Source organism: Lutjanus erythropterus, chromosome 10, assembly GCF_056507025.1.
Source record: "Lutjanus erythropterus isolate fLutEry1 chromosome 10, fLutEry1.hap2, whole genome shotgun sequence".
NCBI classification, from domain to species: Eukaryota; Metazoa; Chordata; class Actinopteri; order Lutjaniformes; family Lutjanidae; genus Lutjanus; species Lutjanus erythropterus.
This window is the reverse complement of record NC_139326.1, coordinates 33,775,541-33,797,166: the sequence shown is the minus strand read 5'-3', so window position 1 is coordinate 33,797,166 and position 21,626 is coordinate 33,775,541. Positions and strand designations below refer to the sequence as shown.

At 40.3% G+C, this 21,626-nt stretch overlaps 1 protein-coding gene across 1 annotated transcript in view; it reads right to left on the bottom strand.

Annotated features, from left to right (window-relative positions):
* sema4c (sema domain, immunoglobulin domain (Ig), transmembrane domain (TM) and short cytoplasmic domain, (semaphorin) 4C) overlaps nucleotides 1-21,626 on the bottom strand; it is a 136,998-nt gene that overhangs the window by 50,638 nt on the left and 64,734 nt on the right. Inside the window, exon 3 of the mRNA XM_084729103.1 lies at nucleotides 20,086-20,306. Within this exon, the coding sequence (XP_084585229.1) occupies nucleotides 20,086-20,209 (124 nt within the window). The 5' untranslated portion in view covers nucleotides 20,210-20,306. The remainder of the gene's footprint in view (nucleotides 1-20,085; nucleotides 20,307-21,626) is intronic.

Genomic DNA, 21,626 nt, shown 5'->3' with positions numbered 1-21,626 from the left:
TAGCAATAAGAAAACTGTTTAATAAAATGTTCAATAGTTTCACTTTAGTGCATTAAATGCAAACCGCTTCATAAGCTCATAAACAGCCCATCATATCCCTTCATTGTGTAGCATTTGAAAGGTGTGTTGAGTGTTGTGCAGTTGCACCATCAACATGTGACACAACAACAGAAACAGTGTACAATGAGAAGTGCAGATGGTGAGGAAACTGTTAATAAGAAGAACAGGTCACTTCACCACTATGGCAGTTTTTTGTTTTATATTAAAATCTATTAAGACTATTACCTGTGTTCCTTGACAAATAAAGTGCTGAAATGCAAAGTAATGAAGTTCAATCCAAAACAAATGCCAAAATCAAGAAAAACAAGAATCATGTAATTATTGTTTTGCTGCCTGTGAGCCAGACCTGCCATGTGACTACCTCAATTTCAATTTCCTCCCAAAATTAATTTTTAAACTGTTTTTGCGATTCTGTCTTCCCTCAGTGTCCTGCTTTGGTTTTATCTTCAGTAATAATTTAATTTTCTGGCAAGGCTGTAAAACTGGAATAGTAAATTGGCTTTTATTTCACATTTAACATTTGAGCCAAGTTGAGCCTAGAACTGCACAACTTGCCTGCAACAGCAGTAACATGAAACCAAACTGTGTCATTCTAGACCCTAAAAGATGTAGGTATTTGTACCCACACAATGTTTAAGTAAACCCCCCTGGCTGGGTGATATGGACAAAATCAAGTACCTCAATATTGATGACTACTGGAGCCTTCACAAAATTACCCCAATGAGATTTTTGATAAATAATCATCAGTAATGTGGATATAATCACTAAGTCGCATCACGTAAGTTCAGAAAATTACATCACTTTACTGTAATACAGATTTTAAAACCAGGCAAAGACAACATTTATGCCATATCACAATATGATAATATCTCAAATCTACTTTAAATGTGACTGTTTACATACATAATGATACCCAATATTGCATTTTTGAACTGTTGACTGCAGATTAATTCTGTGAAGTCTAAAAGTATTTTGACCATCATGGTAAATTATAGAAAAAACATGGTCAGTCATAAGTTAAAAAAGGGGACATGTTGTCAGAAGGATGCTACAGAAGGATGGAAGGAGGGGGATAGAAGAGGGGAGGGAATAAGCAGCCAAAGGAAGGAAGCAGGATAAGTACTGAAGTCAGCTTATTATCTGAAGAGCAGCGGTGTATAAACATTGGAGGGTATGTACGGATGAGGGAGCCTGATGAGACTGAGTGAAGGGAGGGAGAGAGAGAGGGAGAGAGAGAGAGGGAGAGGGAGGCGGCATCCTCAGGGGAGAGCTGAGCACATCTGCTGTGTTCCACACAGCCGGGCAAAAAAACTCCAGAGCTGACACACTTCTACCGACTCACACACACACACACACACACACGCTCACACTTGTGTGGATGTACGTGTGGTGGCTACGCAAGCAAATCAGTGCATGTCTGCACACATGAACACCCAGAATATACAGTTTATGTGTAAGCTAAAAGACACATTGCATTTGCACAAACGCACACACTCGCGCACACACAGCCCCCGATGGTTCTCCAGGGTACCTGCTCAGTGACTTGAACGTCTCTCCACCAACAGAGGGAAAGTTTTGCTCCGAGTGGCTTGTTTGAAGTGATCAGCGGCTCTGTCATTAAGAGGTGATACGGGCAGACGCACTTACCATCTGCAGCCACACTGTGGCAGCCCTGAGGCTACCTGCTGTGTGTGATGTGTCTCTGTAACACACACACACCTGTGGTTAATCACTCTATATGTGCAAATGAATAAGGGTGTGTGTTTTTTTCAAATATATGTAAATAGCATCAGTATGTTTAAAGTTACTTGTTATGTTTGAGACATCTGATAGCAATATTGTTCAATGAATTCATCAAAAAATAGAAAGTTTGCCAGTGCTTGAGCAGTATTCCTGCTTTTTTTTAAAAAAACCAGGAAGTGAGACAGGGGTCCTTAGGGTATAGCTAACTCTTTTGATGCCTGATTAAATAATGGTTTGTAAAAATCTGACAAAGTTGATGAGTAAGCTCTGCTTGTATTTCCTTACGTTCTCATATTTTGCTGTGCTTGGGACACATCACCAACCCAAAACATCAGCATTTGACGTCCTGGCATCTTTCAGCTGCTTTTACAAACAGTTCGGACAAATCATAGTGATTCTCCTTCAAGAGAAATCTGACTTTTTTCTTTGTAATGTTTTTACAGCTTTGGAAGGAAAAAAAGAAGCAATGTTCTGTTCCAATAATGACTTAGCAGAGCAAAAATGGAACTAAACAGCAAGAGTATATTACTATAAGATCAATACACTCTGAAGCACAAAAGAAACATATTGTACAACTAACCTTGTGCTGCACGATAATGCCACTGTTTACTGAAAAAAATCAACTCTGTTTTGGGTGTGGAAGAGCTTAAACTAGGATTGTTTTGAGACTTTTCCATCATTTGAAGGACCTGATGTGTATGTCTGTGTGTGTGTCTGTAAAGGCAGTTTGGGTTAAATTACAAGCCCTTTGATGCTCGGGGACAACAGTTTGTGGAGAACAGAAGAAAAGGGAGATTATAAATAAAAGAGTGTGAATAAAAAATGGAGGGCAGAGACGAGGGGAGGCATAATGAGTCCAACAGATGACGACGGGAGAAATACAAACAGGAGGGCAAAAATAGAAAGCCGGAGTGGAATACAGGGAGAATACAAAAGATAAACAACTCAGAGGGCCTGACCGAGGTCAACACCAGTGGAAACAGAGGTGATCAGAGATTACTGCTCTACAAGACCTCTTCACTGCCTCTGTGTGTGTGTTCGTCTCTAGATGTGTGTGACGCTGTGATAAAAAGGGGAATAAAAAGAGACAAAGACTCTGTTTACACCTGGTATTAATATGTGTCTTGGGTGAACCACTCACAAGTGGACAGCTCTAAGTACACATGGTCACATTATTTTAGCATCGTGTATGTGAATTTGTCCTGGGCAGCGTACAAAACTGGCATCCTTTGCATGAGTGGAAGTATGCAGGCTACTCAGTCATGTGCCAACAGTGACATATTTAAGTGCAAAACAACAAGAAGAAGCCACAACAGCAGATTCTTGTGGATGGAGTATACACGATACACGCTTTCTTATGTCCTCCGGCTGCTCTGCCACAACTTTCCGTGATTTACTGAGTTTCCTGATGGACAGATAGCTTTGCATATTTCTATAATGGCTCCCAACTATTGCTAACTGTAGTGGCTATTAGATAGTTAGCTCAGGTGCTAGCACAAGAGCTTTGACCATAGGGAGGAGGAGTTTTAATAAAACTTTATTTAAGTTTCAAAGCTAATAGGACTGCTAGCTGCAAGGCTAACAGTTTGCAGAGAACAGAAGGGAAAAGGGAGATTATAAATAAAAGAGTGTGAATAAGAAATGGAGGGCAGAGACAAGGGGAGGCATAATGGGTCCAACAGATGAGGACGGGAGAAATACAAACAGCAGGGCAAAAATAGTTTAAAGCTGGTGTAGAACACAGTGTGAATACAAAAGATAAACAACTCAGAGGAGCTGACCGAGGTCAGCACCAATGGAAACTGAGGTGATCAGAGATCACTGCAATACAAGACCTCTTCACTGCCTCTGTGTGTGTGTGTGTGTGTGTGTGTGTGTGTGTGTGTGTGTGTGTGTGTTTGTCTGTAGGTGGGTGAGATGCTAAGATAAAAACGATAATAAAAAGAGGCAAAGGCCCTCTTTACACCTGGAATTCAGATGCATCTTGGGTGATCCCATCAAAAGTGGACAGCTCTAAGCACAAGTGTCAATGCACCCAAGACAATTTGACGACATATCGAGATCCGTTATATAATATGGGCCAAATGCTACTCAGACCACATATTGCTACATTATTTTAGCAGTGTGTATGTGAATCTGTCCTGATGTGAACTGATGTCCTCTGCATGAGCGGATGTATATACTTATTCAAGTGTCAACAGAGTCAAATTGAAAATCAACAAAAAGAAGCCACAACAACAGACAAAATGTGATTCTCATGGATGGAGTACACATGAAATGTACCATCTGATGTCCTCCATCTGCTCTGCCTCAACTCTCAGCGAATTACAAGAATGTAACCACTAAGTTTTGCTAACTGCAGCTGCCGTTAGCTACTTAGCTCAGCCAACTGCACAGGAGATTTGGATTGTTAAGAAGAGGAGGTTTAATAAAGCTAATAAAGCTTTATTTAAGCTTGGGAAGTAATAGAACTGCTAGCTGAATGGGTAACTGAATTAACTAGCAAACAGCAGCTGCACTTAGCAGTAATAAGAGATTCCTTGAGCAACAAGTAAAGCTATTTGTCCATCAGGAAACTCCATAAATAAGAGAGTTGAGGCGGAGAAACCGGCGGACATCAGAGGGAAAATATTTTCTCCATAAAATATGATCCAGTTTCACCAAAATTAGTGAATAAAATTAAAAAGTTGTGTTTTGAATAGTAATCACTGAAGCCCGCCCTCAGAAGTACTCAGTTCTGGCACTGCCTATCTGTCTTGCAACTCAATTCTTGCCTCATTTGTGGTCTAATAAACAGAAAATTCAGGTTAAAAGCACACAAACACAAACCCACTTGATCTATGCAAACAGAAATTATGTACATGTTTATTTGCATATGGAGTGAGTAAGTGAGATATAATCACAAGTGGTCACTTGAGACACATGGAGATGCATAATGCCAGGTATAAACAGGGCCAAAGTGAGTATACAGGCTTTTGGATCTGTATGTATGTGGGTGGATTATATATCAATAATACATACACACTAAACTGATTTAAATAAGAAGACATGAGTGCTTCTTAAAATTCCATACCAGGGCTGCATATTTAAACATTTCTATTGCAATACCTAAAATGTATGTAGGCTATACTTAATTCTTCTGACCATTTTAAAAGGCATACCATATGTTCCAAGCTGCCATTAGTCTATATTATGTGCATTTCATTTCAACTTGCAGAGACAGGAAACACACTTGGGAAAACCATCACAGTGAGTTTGTAACTTCATATTTTTTATTTAGTCCTGGCTAGTTTTATAAGTGCTGAAAGAAGTTCTCAGATCCTCCAACTGCAGCTGGTTAGCTTAGCATAAAGACTACAAACAGGGGAAACAGTTAGCCTGATGTGTAGTGTAAAAACTTTCTTGCTCAGTATGCCTAGTTCTTCTCTAAAATGCAGTGGTGTGAAAATATAAAGTAGTATGAAATGGAGGTGCTTTCAAAAAGCAACTTAAAACTGCACTTGTTGACTATTGGAAATAACTCCCTATTTGTGTCATGACAGTAAACTGACACTTGAGTGTGGGTAGCTACTGCCTGAAACTACCAATTTCACATTAGCTGCCTCTCATTGATTTTTATTCTTTATACTTGTTGTTTGTCTTGTGCATTTGATGTTCGGCAGACTAAATGCTTGAATTTTGGATGTCTGAGTGTCCTTGAGTGCACCACTGGGGAGGAACTTCACTGTACTTATCATGCAGCAATAATCCAGCTTCAGACAAAACATCTTATCTAGTGGATGGTACAATGTAGCAAACAATAATACAACCATAGTTGTTATGAAAAGCATATTGGAAATTTGCTCGTTCTTTGCAATAAAAGGCAGCCGACTGTCATGTAGTGAATGTGTTTTGCTCTTTGAAAAGCAGCATAAAGGACAAAACATGCTCACTTTAATGGATTAGCCATCATAAACTCGTGTCAAGGTTGTGTGAGATGATTTCATAGTCTGCTAAAATAAAATGAAACCAAAGGCTGTCTCACTAGAAAAAGAAAAATTGAGAAAACTTTAAAAGTACAGAAATCAGCTGCAAAGCTTTCTTGAGTTTCCCCTACTAAGGGCTGGTTTGTTGCATCAATTTAGGTTAAGAAGTTCAGTCAGTGTGCCATCTCAAGTTTGTCAGACTTAACATTACTACTGAGATCAACTCAGGTACGTAAGTTAGGAAAAAATATTACTTTTGATGAACTTGAAACTGTGTTCTTTTACCATATACTACAGTATAAGTCAATCTATGTCTCAAAGAAATAGCCAAAGTTTATAACTTACACATGTGTATACCATTTATACAACATATTTCATCATGACATGCTAACACAACAGATAAACTCCTGCTTAAATCATCAGAAGAAATAGAAAATCAGTGATAGGATGTGATTATTTAAAAGGTGATAAATAGTAATGTAACTATACACAAATGTGCTTAATGGGTTGAAATATGTAACACTAGACCAACACCAGTACGACATTTTCACTATGAAGCCTCAAGGATTTTTTTTTTAGTTAAAAATGGAAGTCTGTTTAAAAAAAATGTTGAAAAACCTCAACCAAATAAAAACTAAACTACAAACTATACTCTGAGTCATAGGCACCCCTAAAATTTGTATGTCAAAAATTGTGGTGCTTGAAAATTACATGGTTGCAACAGAAAACATTAAAATAATAATCATTATTCATTTTCACTTCAAAGAGTTATCTCAACAATTTTTGAAATACAAATTCTTCTGGGTTTCTAAAACTCAAAAATTCAAGTTTATCTAATGAGGAATAGTAAATTATTTCAACAAAACATCATTAGTTGGTAAGCGTGAGAGATTAGTTAAGTTTCTGCTCAAAACTAAAAAATCTATTGAAATTTTTGTGATTTTAATTCTCAGCTTTTTCGTTTTACAGTGAAGGTGTTTGCTTTATGGTGACATTAACTAATGTGACTCCATGGAAACTGTCTCTCTCTTTGCTGGTACGGTGTTACGTGTAATGTGTCTGTGTCTGTGCTTGTATGTCTTCATGTATGCGTGTGCACATTTCATTGTAGGGTATGTCAGGGTCATGTCCAGCCCTGCCCAAATCAAGCCAAGCCAGACCGAGCCAGACCAAACAGAACTCCCATGCGGGGCGGATGAGAAGGGGGGAGCGCCTGTTGCTTCACGGCCGGCTGCAAAGGTCCCGATCCGGGCCTGGCCTCTGTAATCTGCCTCCATCAGCCTTCCAGCAGAGCTGCAGCCTCCCTCTGCCTGTCTGCTATAAATACATCCAGCCTCTGCTTATAGCTTCTAACCGCACACACCAAACTATGATTAAAGGCCTATTTTGGGGAGAGCTTTGAAGCAGTGACAAACACCGAATGAGAGGCAGAGACAGACAGACAGAGGAGGGAGAGACGTTGTGCAGCGCCCACACAAACAGGCAGATATGCCCAAGCGTGCGCACGGAGCGTCGTCAGACCTTCATCTGAGCAGGTACCCTCTTTGAAGGAAGAAACAACAGAGCGCACACAAAGGCGCACACACTCCCACGTGGATGTTTGGGCTTTGTCTGCTGAACAGACGACAGGTTCACAGGAGAGTCAGGTGTACGACAGAATGAGAGCATGAAGACAGAGACAAGAATGGGAAAGATACACATGATTTTACTCACTAGATCCGCAAAAATATCTCTTGTCAATTGTTAGCTGACTTTAGGTTATTATAGGTAGATTATATTCTATTGTAAATCAAGGGATTTATAGGATTATTCGCACTGCAACATAAGAAATACATGTATTTAAAGGAGAAACCCATAATATATTTACTGTAATAAATAAATATTGTAAAATGCTGATATGTAGATTTTGAAATCTGTGTGCATCACACACTTCAGGAGACACTTCACACTCTGTAATCTCAAACACCCACACACTACAAGATTAGAAAATAATGGCACATCACACATTACAGGATATTATGAATATTATCGTTCCACGTTGCTGTAATAACGTCACGCTTTGTAGAAGTTAAACAAGTCTGGATGACAGAATGTTTTGGGATGCATGGTCGAACTGTTTACTGTTGCTTGGCGACACCTCTATTTTACGTCCATACTGATGTGATCCTCAAGATCTTATATGCCAAACGTTTGAAATTGTTGGGGCGATGATTCTAAGCACAGCTCGTAGGGGGGAAGAATAAATCTGTAAACCCCTCCCATTAATAGATAATCTGGGTCAAACATTGGTACCCTACAATTCTTGTGAGGGGTGAATCTCAACTAATCCAGAATAGTCACAGAATGAGATATTGTCTGTTTAAGAGTTGTAAGAAATCAGAAGGAGCAGATGTTTTTAACGGTTAAATTGAGCAAGATGTTAATGGAGTTCACTGAACTTAAATTCTAGAGTGTGTATTTTCAGAGCAACTAGCTTTTGTTTTCAGGATAACAGCATTAGCTTTACATCAACACACACTTGACAGTTATAAATAGCTAATAAACTTGCAGTATATAACTCACTGTCGCTTGTTACAGGTACATTGATGAATACATAATTTTGGTGCACATTGACATGACTTAAATCCATAAGCCCTTGGTTATCAGTTATATAACATTTGTATTTCCTATAAAGCTTTAATATTATTGTTTTCAATAAAGAGTCATGGCAACAGAGTGACTGAATTCAACGGACTTGGATGATGAGATGAAGGGATCAAGGAGCGGGAGGAGAGGAAGTGGTAAAAGTGGATTAACACAACAACGGAACAAGTGAGCCCAGTGGGGGGATGGTTTTGGAGGGGGGGTTAAAGGCAGTAGATGAAAGCGGGAGTGGTGGGTTGGGGGGCTGAAACAGCCCATGCTCGGTGGGGGGTCGCCATTGCAATCCACAACAAGCAGAACAAATCAAGAGCTGGTTGATGCCACAAGTGAGTTTTTTTTCCATTCCGGCGTCATGGTTCAGCATGTATGACTGGTGCAGCGGCAGCGGCAGCAGCAGCGAGCACCAGCTGGAGAGAGTTAGGCCTTTTTGTACAAAACGCTGTGGTGATGACACACACACACACACACACACACACACACACACACACACACACACACACACACACACACACACAAAGAGAGATAGAAGGGAGCTCGACGGGTGCAGGATGGCACTGCTGTACTTCTGGAATTTGACTCACTGAATGATTTACACGCCAAAAATTACAAATATTTTGTGATTCACAAGAAGGGGAAATCTTGCTGAAAAGCCTTTAAGACTATGGAACACAAAGCCCAGCTTAATAATGATGAAACATCCTCCCACTGTAGATACTTGTATGGAAGTCTGTCAAAAAGAGTATGAGTAAGATAGAAGAAGAATCTGTGGAGGCACATGCAGCTCTGAAGTACAACATGTGGTCTGGTTCATTCAAAAGCTCAGAGAGAAAGTTCTTCTGTCCATAAATGGATTGTGCAGGAATATTGACAATACCATATTTGCTGATTTTATTTAGGATTTGGCAAGATAGATACAGCAGCTGGGGGCAGGGGTATTATGTGGCCATGTACTTATAAACATTCTTATTTATGCTGATGATATTTTGTTGTTGTTGCAAGTTGCGAGCATGCTGTAAGTTATGCATTTTCAAAAATAGGTAGACAAAAGAGGAGTTTTACATTGATGAGAAACATCACAAGTTTACAGATAAATTCAAGTGTTTTGTTTTCTTTCTAAATGAAAGTATGTCTTTCTTTTACACATTGCATCAGTTTCCACCTGACTCTATGAGTAAGGGACTGGCAGGTGTAGGTAAAGCAGTGTTTTCACAATCATTGTCTTGTCTTGCAGGGGGGAGAGGACTCCCAACAGGACCCCTCACCCCCCTGTAGAAAACAAAATGTTTTAATTATTTTATGCCATGGATTCTTCACATTCAGGCATTTAGACTCTAGACTATTACTTTGAATTTTTGTTTCTAAATTACACATTTGTTTCCACTTCCTTGTCTCTCTGCTTTTATGTTATGTTTCTGCCGTTGTTATGGTGCTGTCAGGTTCATGTAGTGACTCGATTGCCCCGTCGCTGTACACATGACTTACTTTGATTATTTTGCATTGTACCATGGTTTGTTTTGCTCTAAACGTAAGTTTTCTTGCACACTATTTGTATCCACAAATAGCTGCATGTACGTGATAACAATCTCTAGCTTGTTGATCTGAGAACTGACACCTTATTTAATTTGAATTCAAGAGCTAGATGAAATTTTCAGATCATTTACTCCACAAAATACCACTGCAAATTACATTAAATTTTCCATCACGATTTCCTCAAATCAAATCAGTGAATCCTCACAATTGAGATGCATGAAACAACAAATGTTAAATGACTTCAACAGTTATTTGACTTTCAGAATTAGTGATTATTTTCCTTTTGGTCTTCTTTAGCATTGTGTTATTCTGCCAGGGGTTCTCAGTCTTTTTTCAGTAATGTGCTCACTTTGAAAAAATTTTCAGTCAAGTACCCCCTGGCAGTGACACTGGCAGCTCAGTTGAGGTAGATCTCATTAAAACATATTCTTCTTTTCTCCATGGGGGTACTAGTACTCCCATGGAGAAATATTGATTTAGGCATTCATTTAAAATGCATATTTAAGAAAAAAATATGCTTTACCTGGGCTTTAACTAACAATTATCCTCATTGTTGATTAATCTTTTTTTTTTTTTCTATTAATGGATTATTTTTTTGGTCCATAAAATGTCAGAAAACAGTGATAAATGTGGATCAGTGTTTCTTAAGCTCAAGATAGCGTCCTCAAATGTCTTGTTTTGTCGACAACCCAAAGATATTCAGTTAAGTGTCATAAAGGAGTAAAGAAAACTAATAGTGATTAACTAAAGATGAACTAATTATCAACCAATTAACCAATTATCAATAGCTCATTTCATAATCAGTTAATTGTTGCAACTTAATTTGCTAAAACCAAGCATACATGGACTGTATCATGTTATCTCTTTCCCCATGTTAAATGTTTCCAAACCCCACCATGTGCCCTGCATGTGAAGTCATGCATGTAAAATGCTGTTTCACATGTGATCAACCATGTGCGCCTTCATCAGGTGTCATCACATGTGAAATGTCAAAACAACCGCATAATTGAATCCATTACAAGTGGCATTGTCGTTTTCACACGTTAGGTCTTTCATTTCACATGTGAAATATCTGAATAATCACTCATGTGTCTGTGACTTTTATCACGTGAAGTGTCAGAAAGCCCCGTGCGCTTCTGTGTGAAACGTTCACTGTTGTTTTAAGGATGAGGATAACGGCTGGCAGTGATTTTTTAATGTAATGCCAGTCGTGGTAAAGCAGGGCATTTGTTCAGCTGTCGCACTGCTACCACAAGAAGGTGCCTCAGATGAGAGCAGCCTTCGAGTGGCATTTTCATTTTAATCCACATGCCCACTTGCCCCCACATCAGCTCTCACAAAGTCTGTATGACAACAGAGAGCACTCCAGGTCCCGACATCTGGTCCCGGCTGTTAATCTTCACTGACCAATCAGCATGAGGTCAGGGGATGAGTGACACTCATAGCAGATAAAAAGCAGTGATGAATCTCCTTCCTTCCATCCCTCCCACCTTCTCTCACTCCCACCACCCCACCCCCCCACCATCTTTCCTCCCAGTCACGCACAGCCTCTCTCTGCCTCCTCCTCTGCCTCGCTCTCAACCACTCATTACTGTAATTGGAGGGTTTGGGGAGATACGGCAGGAAGACAGAAAGAAGGGAGAAAAAAAGAGAAAGGTTGAGAGAAAAAGAGGGAGAGAGGTTTCTGGAGGTCAGAGGCCCGGCCCTTTTCCACTCTCCCTCTGCTCGCCTTTTTTTTTTTTTTTTTTTTTTTTTTTTACCATCAGCCCTCCTTCTGCCTTTCTTTTTTTTCTAAATCAAGAGGCATACATTTGCTTTGGCTTTTCTTTCAAAATGCAGGGCTCATTTGCTGCATCAAAGCAGGCTAGATTTTCAAACCAAATATCAGGTTTCTAAGGCCTCTTTTTCTCCTGCTTCTTCACCTCCCTCTTTCTTTTCTTTCTTCCTTCCTTTCTTCCTTTCTTTGTTTAACCACAGCTGCTGCGTTTTGTCATAGTTTTGGCTTACCGGCCTCTGTCATTGCACTGGGCTAAGGAGGGTAGCTGCGTGCGTGTGAGTGTGAATGTGTGTGGGTGTATGAAACCAACAGGAGAAACCCAAAAAGAGAAGAGAGGGAATTCAGACAGAAAGGAGAAGGAGAAGACAGTGGTGTTATCAGCTGAAGTGTTTTCTGTGGAGGTTAAGGGCATGAAAATAGCTTAAAACAACATAATGGATGCTCCAATCAGCTGTGGCCAATCCAGGAACAAAGGATAAAGGACAAAGCAGGTCAGACAAGGTGAAACAGAAAAAAAAACATGAAAAAGAGGACATAAAATCTATTCCTTAAAAGGGCCGCTACATTCTATATCTTTCTTTATATGCCAACAAATCCCATGAAAAGAATCGTGAACACTTAAATTGATCATTCCAGAGGTGTATACTTGAAAAATGAAAAAGTTTTGAATACTTGACTATGAAAGGAGGAATATGTTATTCTTCATACAAATGTTAAATTAAAAAGTAATAAAAGGAAGCCTTGCTCTATTCAATACACTTTGGGCTTTTACACTACTGGTCAAAAGTTTTAGAACACCACAATTTTCCCAGTTATTTATTGAAATTCAAGCAGTGCAAGTCCAATGAATAGCTTGAAATGGTACAAAGGTAAGTGGTGAAGAGGTTAAAAAAAATGGTAAGGCTACCCAAAACTGAAAAATAATGTACATTTCAGAATTATACAACAAGGCCTTTATCAGGGAATAAGAAATGGGTTAACAACTCTAAGGTGTGCAGCAATGGAGGTTGATCAAACCTTGAAAGTTGGTGCTACCAATTCCTACAGGTGTCCCAACGTTTCTTGATTCCGTACAACCCCCTCTGTCTGCTTAAAAGTAGTACCGGAACACACCATGGTACCATACAGAGGTATGCAGAAAGTGGTGTGTTGCTATAAAAATGGCGAGAAAAAGGCAATTATCAATGGAAGAGAGACAGACCATCACAACACTTAAAAATGTAGGTCTTTCCTACAGAGAAATAGCGAAGAAAGTCAAGGTGTCAGTGAGTACAGTTTCCTTCAGCATCAAAAGGCACTCAGAAACTGGGGGAAACTCTGACAGGAAGGGGTTTCTGAGAGTCAACAGCTTGTTTGATAGGTGGCTCACAGGAGCAACAGCTTCGAGCACAGCTTAATAGTGGTCATAATAAACAAGTCTCAGTTTCAACTGTGAAGAGAAGACTTCGAGTTGCAGGTTTGACAGGTCGAGTTGCAGCAAGAAAGCCATTGCTAAGACGTCAGAATAAGAAAAAGAGGCTTGCCTTGGCCATGATATACTGTCAGTGGACTACTGAAGACTGGAAGGTGTTATGGACTGATGAATCAAAATTTGAACTCTTCAGTTCATCACACAGGATTTTTGTACGCCGTCGAGTAGGCGAAAGGATGGTTCCTCAGTGTGTGACATCAACTGTCAAATATGGAGGAGGAAGTGTGATTGTCAATCAATACACTAGGAGGGACTAATGGCATGTAGTAGCGTGGTTTTAGCTGTGACGACATCAAGAGGTATCCATGGAAGGGACTTGACAATGGCAACTCCTGAAGAGGTCATCATAGATACTGCGATAGCATCAATTATATTGGTTGTGGAGAGTATTAAAAGATGTTTTCACTCTTGCCCCGATGGGCTTCAACAAGAATTTGATCTGATTGGTTGAAGTTAGTCTGTCTCAGATGTGATAGATCGATGGTTCATCTAATCACCTAGCAAGTATTTTTTTGGAAAGTACTTGCCCCTTTCAGCTTCTAAGGACAAGTTCCCAGATGTGCCTGTGTAACAAACGATGAGGCGTGTCAGGTAGGCTACATGTATGCTTTGAACATAAAGTTACAGGCAAAACATAAGCTTCAGCACCAATGGCTCTTGACCTAACCAGGACTTAAGTCTCTCAATTTGACTCAATAGCCTCTTCAAGCTCAAATATGAAAATATGTGTTAAAGAAACTCATTATCTTGACAATAGATACTTTGAATCACCCAACAGCAGCGAATCACATTGCATAAGCAGGAGGGAAAGCCTTTGATTATCATATTTAGATATAAAGACAGTGCTGTGGTCAACACAAAATGGACAGCAATATGCAAAACATGTGGGTCAAAAATCACAGATTTAACTTTGTTCAACATCCAAGACTGCTCAAAAATGGTAAGCTGAGGCTAGACTTGATGTTCTTTGGCCAGCTATAACTAGCTAACTTTAGCTAACCCTAACTCTAACCCTATAAGGCTGGAGAGCACGAAAGACCAGTGGAGGCGGGTTGCAGATTTTGTGGTCAAACCAACCACAAGACTCCTGAGACACACAGGAGTTTGAGAGCGGTCCCTACAGCAAGCTACAAGGTCAGTGTTGGAGGCAGCTTTATCTAGCAGCAGTTGGTTGTGTGTGAAGAGGAAGGACCTGACCTGGGCTGTAAGGCAACAAGCAAACTCTAGGTAGGGGTAAAAGCAGGGGGAGGCATGACAGAAGGTACCCACCTGAAACCCCACACTGTCACTGAAGAATCAAGTTTTTCTTGATGACCCAAATGAAGCCATTACCCCAAGAATGAAATCAAGAAGGTGCTGATGATTTAAAGTGGTATTTACAACAAGGCCTATGCGCTAAACTGAACCAGCTAAGGTTAGCTAAGACCTATTATTCCAAATGTGTATTAATCTGCAGCTAAAAACAGTTTTTAACAAATGTACTATTTTCTTTTATTTGAATGATGCTTGCTGAAAACTATTAGGTACTACTGGCTGCCAGATAATTTTAAAAATTATTTTGCAGTGAACCAGTAGACTTGGGTCTGAGTGCCACAGACAGGAAAGGCAGAAAGTAGATTCAAATAGTGTTGGTTTAGGTCTTTTTATGGGATTTGTTGAAAATTAGAAACATCAGCCATCTCCCTTAACACTAAATCAAAATGTAGGGACGATAAGACCTTTAGCAAGATGTGATGAATGAGAACTTTGTACAATATGACATAAATGTGACATATAAAACACATAAAAAGGGGAAAGAAATCAAAATACTTGCACAGTGTCAGTGATTAGAAAAGAAAAGAATGCAAATTTACAGCACTCATTAGCAGCTCTACGATGGCCATACATAACGTGGACATAAATGTCTCATTAGGAGACAAAAATGATTTTTTTCCCCCCTCCATAAATGTGATGAGAGGCTGGTGTGGAATAACAACAGCCTAAAATTTAAAATGTCAACATGTGACTTTTAAAAAATAAAAGAAGAAGATGTGAATGGATAGCAATGGAAGAAAAACACACAGAGGATGTTAGTGTTTCTTCCTCTGTGTAAGCCTCGTGTAATTGCCTAATGAGGGTGTTGGTGTTGGTGTGTGTGTGAGTGTTGTGTGTGTTATCTCTGCAACCATCTCTGCCCCACCATAACCCACCCAACTCACACACACAGGCACACACACCCCTCCTTCACTGCCCGGAGCTCCAAATCCCTCAGACTGCCAGCCTAAGCAAGTGCACACACTCACACACACATATAAACAAAGGGGGATTAGATAGACAGAGAGACAGCTACACACACACACACACACACACTCTATACAAATAGGTATAAACACACACGCCCTCTGTGCCCTCACAGTTTCTCTCACTCTGGTGTTTCATTGCCTTTCCTCTTGTCTCTGTCTTGTGAACTCAAACTGCATGCAAACAGCAAACACACACACACACACAGAGTTGTGTTCCCTCACTTCAGAGGACATTACGTTGACTTACATTCATTTCCTGGAGACTTCCTGTTACACTGCTCATTATGACTGCTTTCCTAACCCTAACCCCAAGTCTTCACCCTAAAATGTAATGGGTTGACCCTGGTGTTATTTGGCCAAGTGGAACTTAAAGCTAACGTTAAAAGTCAGCTAAAAGTTAGCTAACGTCAACTTAACTTTAAATGAGCCTTAGACACAGTTAGTGGTCCAAAGTGTGGAAACAACATTTTTAAATTCAGGATTTGATTGTCTAAATGTTGCCTGTTAACATCAATAATCAAAGGACATTGTCTCTGAGGAGGCAGCAGTCAGATTAGCCTAATGAACTTAGACTTGAACTGGCCCTTTGCTAAACCCCTCCTGCAAAGCTTTACATTTGTTTTAATGTGGAAGTGTTTTACATGGGGCCCTAATAAGAGTGATACTCTGTGCTTCATAAGTTTGGACAATGGTGTCTTTTTTTGTAGTCTTTAAAAAACTTGAAATACAAGAAAACACGTGTCGAGACAGAATTATTAGAGAATTAGCTGCTCTAACGTACACTGTGAATCGTAGGATGTCTGGATAACAAATACTAGCTTATTACCTGCAGTAACATTACCTCAAGCCAAACTTGAGTTGGGTATCACTGGATCTGCATTTGTTATGTGGGGTTTTGAGCCGGAGTATGTAAGCTGATGCAGAATCAAAGTGGGCCAATGACAATGCATCTCTCTCTGGCTTGCTCTCAGGTCTAAGCCAGGTTATTTTAGCTCTTATGTGTAAACAGCAACACACACACAGTCATGTTTCTATCACTTTAGGGGACATTATACTGGAGACTTACCCCACCCAATCCCATGACGACTACTTGCCTCAGCCTAACCCTCACCTGAGCTTAACCTAAACCTTACCTTGTCCTAACCCTAATTCTAACCAAGTCTTCACCCTAAATTTCATGTTTTGCATTATGGGGACTTGCAGTTTGCCCCCAAGAGGAAGGCAAGTCCCCACAATGTAGATGTGTAAACAGATTTATACCCCCACAATATGAGTAATAGTCCACACACACAAACACACACACACACACACACACACACACACACACACACACACACACACACACACACACGGTAATATGGATGTTGTGTATTACTCTTGTGTGGTTTACACACTCACATGGTGGGGACTCACCTTCCTTGTGGGGGACAAAAACGCAAGTCTCCATAAGGAAGGTGAGTCTCCACTATGCAGGTGTGTTAACAGATGTCCCCAAGACATGAGTAATCTGCCCACACACACACACATTAAAACAGATGCTCTATGTGTGTGCAGGGAGATGCTTCCATGGAAAATGAAACACAGGGTGAATGTCCTGCAAAGTGTGTGTGTGTGTGTGTGTGTGTGTGTGTGTGTTTTCTTTTCTCTCTGTCATTCTCTGAAGCTACTTTCTGTCCTTTTAAGGCAGTTAGTGACTAGCCTTTCTCTCCCAGTCTTTCTCTATGTCTCTCTACTTTCTCTTGCTTTCTTTCCATTATATATCTCCTCTCTCTCTCTCTTCATTTCTCCCCTCCGATCCCTCCCTCCCTCCCTCTTTCTTTGTGCAGCTTTGTTTTTCCATTTCGTCTCTCCTATCTCCTCCTCAGCACTGTAGCAAGAACCCATCCATATAAGTCATTTAACCCAGTATTGAGCCTGAAAATCTCATTTTTCTTTAACCAAGTGGAGAAATCTGTCAACGGGGTAAGATAATCCCACTTGTTTCCAATGCAAATCAATTTGCGTCAAGAATCTTGCTGCACTCAAGTGCCACACTCGAATCAAGTATGACAGAAGTGACGTGATCAGCCTTCTCCCGCGATTCATGATGAGGCTTTCATTTCCAAGACCTTCATGACAAAAAAAGTGAAGCTGCACCAGGAGCGGCGGGAGTTATCTTGTCTCTACAGGCAGATTTATTCACCCATTTTTCAGAAAAATACTTTTTTTGGGAGCGCATTTTCTTTTTGCTGCTGCCATATAAGAGCATGTGTTTGCAGCTGTCCCTGTTTGCCCTGCCTGGTGTGTCTTTACCACAAGTGTGTTCTGGCCAAAGTGCAGCAGAGATCTGGGCCGCTCTGTGCCAATCCTGGCTTTGGCTCTGTCACATGGGAGCATTTCACCAGAAAGTATCGACGCACTATCGACTGTTTCCCCCCCTCATCCTCTGTGTTCACATCTCGCCACAACACTGGTGACGACTGTAGCACGGAGGGATGAGAGGAGGGAAGAGGGCTGCATGGAAAAAAAAGGAGAGGGGGAGGAGGGGGGTGCAAGATAGCGGCATGAGAAAGCAGCTTTTGAAATATCCCCACACTCCACCACCACCGCCACCAAGCGCCATTCTCCTCGAGAGCGGCTGAAATCGGAGCTCTTTGTGAAAACGCCATAAGAGCATTTCGGGTTCATACGATGAGCTGCAGCATACAAAGCAAAAAAGGGGAGTGGAGGGATAAAAGGCAGAAAGAAAGAGGAGGAGGAGAAGGGAAAGGAGAGATAGATAAGGGATGAAAGGTGGAATAGGTGCTACAGAGAGGTGAGAAAATATAGCTTTTTTTGCCATTTCCCCCCCCATCTTTATAGTATTTCCCTAATCCCCAAGAGAGAGAATACAGCACTTCCCCTTTGAGGGATTAAAAAAGACTATTTCTCAGCTTGCAACAATTGGCATTGTTCAGTGAAGAAAACTGGGCCTGGCTGCAGAGGAGGGCTGAGATAAAGAGTGCAAATACAGTTGAGCACTCGGATTAGACTGATGTATTGTTTTACTGAGGGTCAATGTCAGCCTCTTAACAAAATCAGAAATCATCCAGCTCTGATACAATGGAAAATCCTCCCTGATTGCTGTAATGGAATACATTTTGGCAATTATTGGTTTTGTATGAGATGTCCAACCAGATAAATCAATCCAGCGCCAACTTGGAGGATTCTACCAGCAGCTGTCAGTCCATAAAATCTGTCTTATGGTCTGGCCTCAGAGGATTTGGTCACAGGAAGCAAAGTAAATCTGTGCAATTTTTTATTTCTGTCAAGTTCAACTTTGGCAAACTCTGACGTGAATAAGTTCTGATCTTTAAGACAACGGAAAGCTGGAGAGAAGCCGGAGAGAGAAGCTACCCCCTCATCAGAGAATAAACAGCTCCAACATAGAGGGATAGTCTGAGACAGTTCCTCAGACATTGATGGTGTAATACATCTTTTAAATGAACTGTGTGAACTTGTTGTCCTGTTAGTGAGCAAGCTAACAGGCTTGTAACTGACATTCATAGCCCACACACACAGAAAACAGGAAGAAATGTAGTGAACTACAAGTATTAGTGTATTCCCAGCTGGCTGATGTGTTAGCGGTTAGCAGGCCGCGTGGCTACAGTAGTTCCCCAACTAGTCTTGCAACTAGGACCACTTACTACTGCACCACACCTTAAGAATCATAAATCCTGTGCCACTTTTTTTTTTTTTTTTTACTGTCAATTGGGCTGTAAAGACACAATGAAAGAAAAATACAACTTCTGATTTTGTGTCTCTGTGGTAATTGTTCAGTTATTTCTTGATATATACCAAATATATGTTAAAAAATATTTTGAGTACTTTTCTTCCTGTAAAATTTTCCTGTAATATGTGATTACTCATTTTGAAATCTGAGTTGTATACTTAAATGGATCAAATCAAAAGCAGCTAACTAGCCAACTCCCCCCATTATTTAAAACCACGCTTGACTGTAGCACCTAGCACGTAGGTAGCTAGCAGAGCAATATCATAGGAGGTATGTGTGAGGATACCAGTTACCAAAAATCTACACAAGCCCAAGAGTGGTTTTAAAGTGATGGCATGGGCGGGGTTCATGATGAGTCACCAATAATATTTGAGGTTCAAGGCTGGACCAGGGACACTGGGGTTTGAGTCTCACATTAACATAAAAGGCATTATTGATTTTATATTTATTTATTTTTGACTAATTATTCCACTTTATTTAAAAAATATATATATTATTATCAGTTTTCAGTCTCAGTTTGGTAAGGTCTAGACAACAAAACTACTTGATAAGGTTTAGGAGAAGATCAGGGGTTGTTTTTGCAATAATAGCCACATTGGCTTTTTAAACCCCAGATACAAATATCATTGTTGGTTACTGACACCCTGGGGGTGGATAACATCTGCCATAAAAACAGGCTTTAGGACACATACCTGGCAGGTATCAAAAGATAAATGAACAATTAACACAGGAAAACAGGATTTAAATTAAAAACAACATTCTTCTCATTCATACAGAACCTCTACCTAAAGGAATTCTTTAAATCTGACTTTCAGTGGAAAGTTTCAGTGCACCATAACTCTTCTATCAGCTGGTAGACTCACCCTGGTATCGAACAGTCTTGCGTGGGACTGGGTTCCAGTTGAGACCCAGCGACTTCTCCCATCCAACCAGAAACACCAGGAGCAAGACCTTTGTCCCGCCCATGGCTCCCATGTCCGCTCCCATTCGCTGGAACTGGCAGTGAGTGATGGATCTAGGGATCAATCAGTTGATCGGCAAGGGGGAGGGGGGGACTCGAGAGAGCAGCCCGGCTCCTGGCAGCCTGCCGAGAGAAAGAAAAACCAACACATCAGCTGGAAGCAGCAACTCACTTCTTTTATTGGCTCGGTTGTTTATCAGAAACAATTTAGTCACAACAGAATTTACAACTTGCACATTTTTCAAAAAGCCACACAAAACAGTTCACACATTCAAGCTGCACGGAAAGATAAATTTCTCACTTTGAAAACATGTACTATAAAATTGAACATTGTCATCAAAATCCACAATAATGTAAAACAGAAATGAGTTATGCAAATGATTAAAGCCAACAAGGACATAGCTGCAATAAGTGTGTCTGTCTTTGTGTGCGTGTGTATGCCAACAAAAACAAACCAACATTTTAATGACTTTTGGCTGGGGGGGGGTTATGCAGGAAAGTTCTCCCTGTCCCACCCTCTCACTCTGAGCGATAATCCAGCTATCACCACTCAAAAAGCTCAGAAAAAGCTTATCGCCGCACTCTTGTCAAGCCAATTCAGCAGCAGTATATTAAACTGGGGCTGAGTTATCAAAGTTAATTGGCGCTGGCAACGCATCAAACGCCAATGTGTTGGGAAATGAATGTCGAGGCAAGGACAATCCAATAGCACTGTGTTGTAAATGAATTGGTTTATACCTAATGAACATGTCAAGTGTGCAGCTACACAGCGGCATTACAGTCCAATAACAGCACAGAATGATTGACTTGTTACGCTGCTGCAGGTGAGACTGATGCACAGGGTGAGAGAAGGAATATCCCATTAAAATTATATGTACACACACGCTCTGAAGTCTGTTTCAGTATGCTTGCGAGGACCTCCCAGCTCTTAAACCTTTACCATCTGTGATACTGCCATTTTGTATGAACACAATGGCATCAATTAGTGGTATAAATGTGTTAAGCACATTCAAATCCAAGACGAAAAGCATCATTTATTAATAATTGACTGTAAAATCAACTGAGAGCACCCCTTGATAAATAATTTTCCTTTTCAGTAGTAGCTTCCTTTCATTAGTAGAGTGAGAAAATAACCTTAAATATATTTTAAGTATATTTTTCTAATAATGTTGGGCTGCTGTCAACAGCAGATTTGTTGCAGCCACCTGTGCTGGCAAACCTCTACTATCAACAATGCCAAAGGAGAGATAGCACAGCTACGAAAGAAATCACATGTTCAGCTTGTTCTACAAAACTACTACTGGATGATTTTATTTTCTAAAAAAAAAAAAAAAACAAACAAACAAAAAAAACCCCACTACACTGATTTATTGGTTAAAACATTATCTCACTTACCTAGTGATAACTACTCAAGCCGATGGCTTTATTTGTCCAAATTGTGAG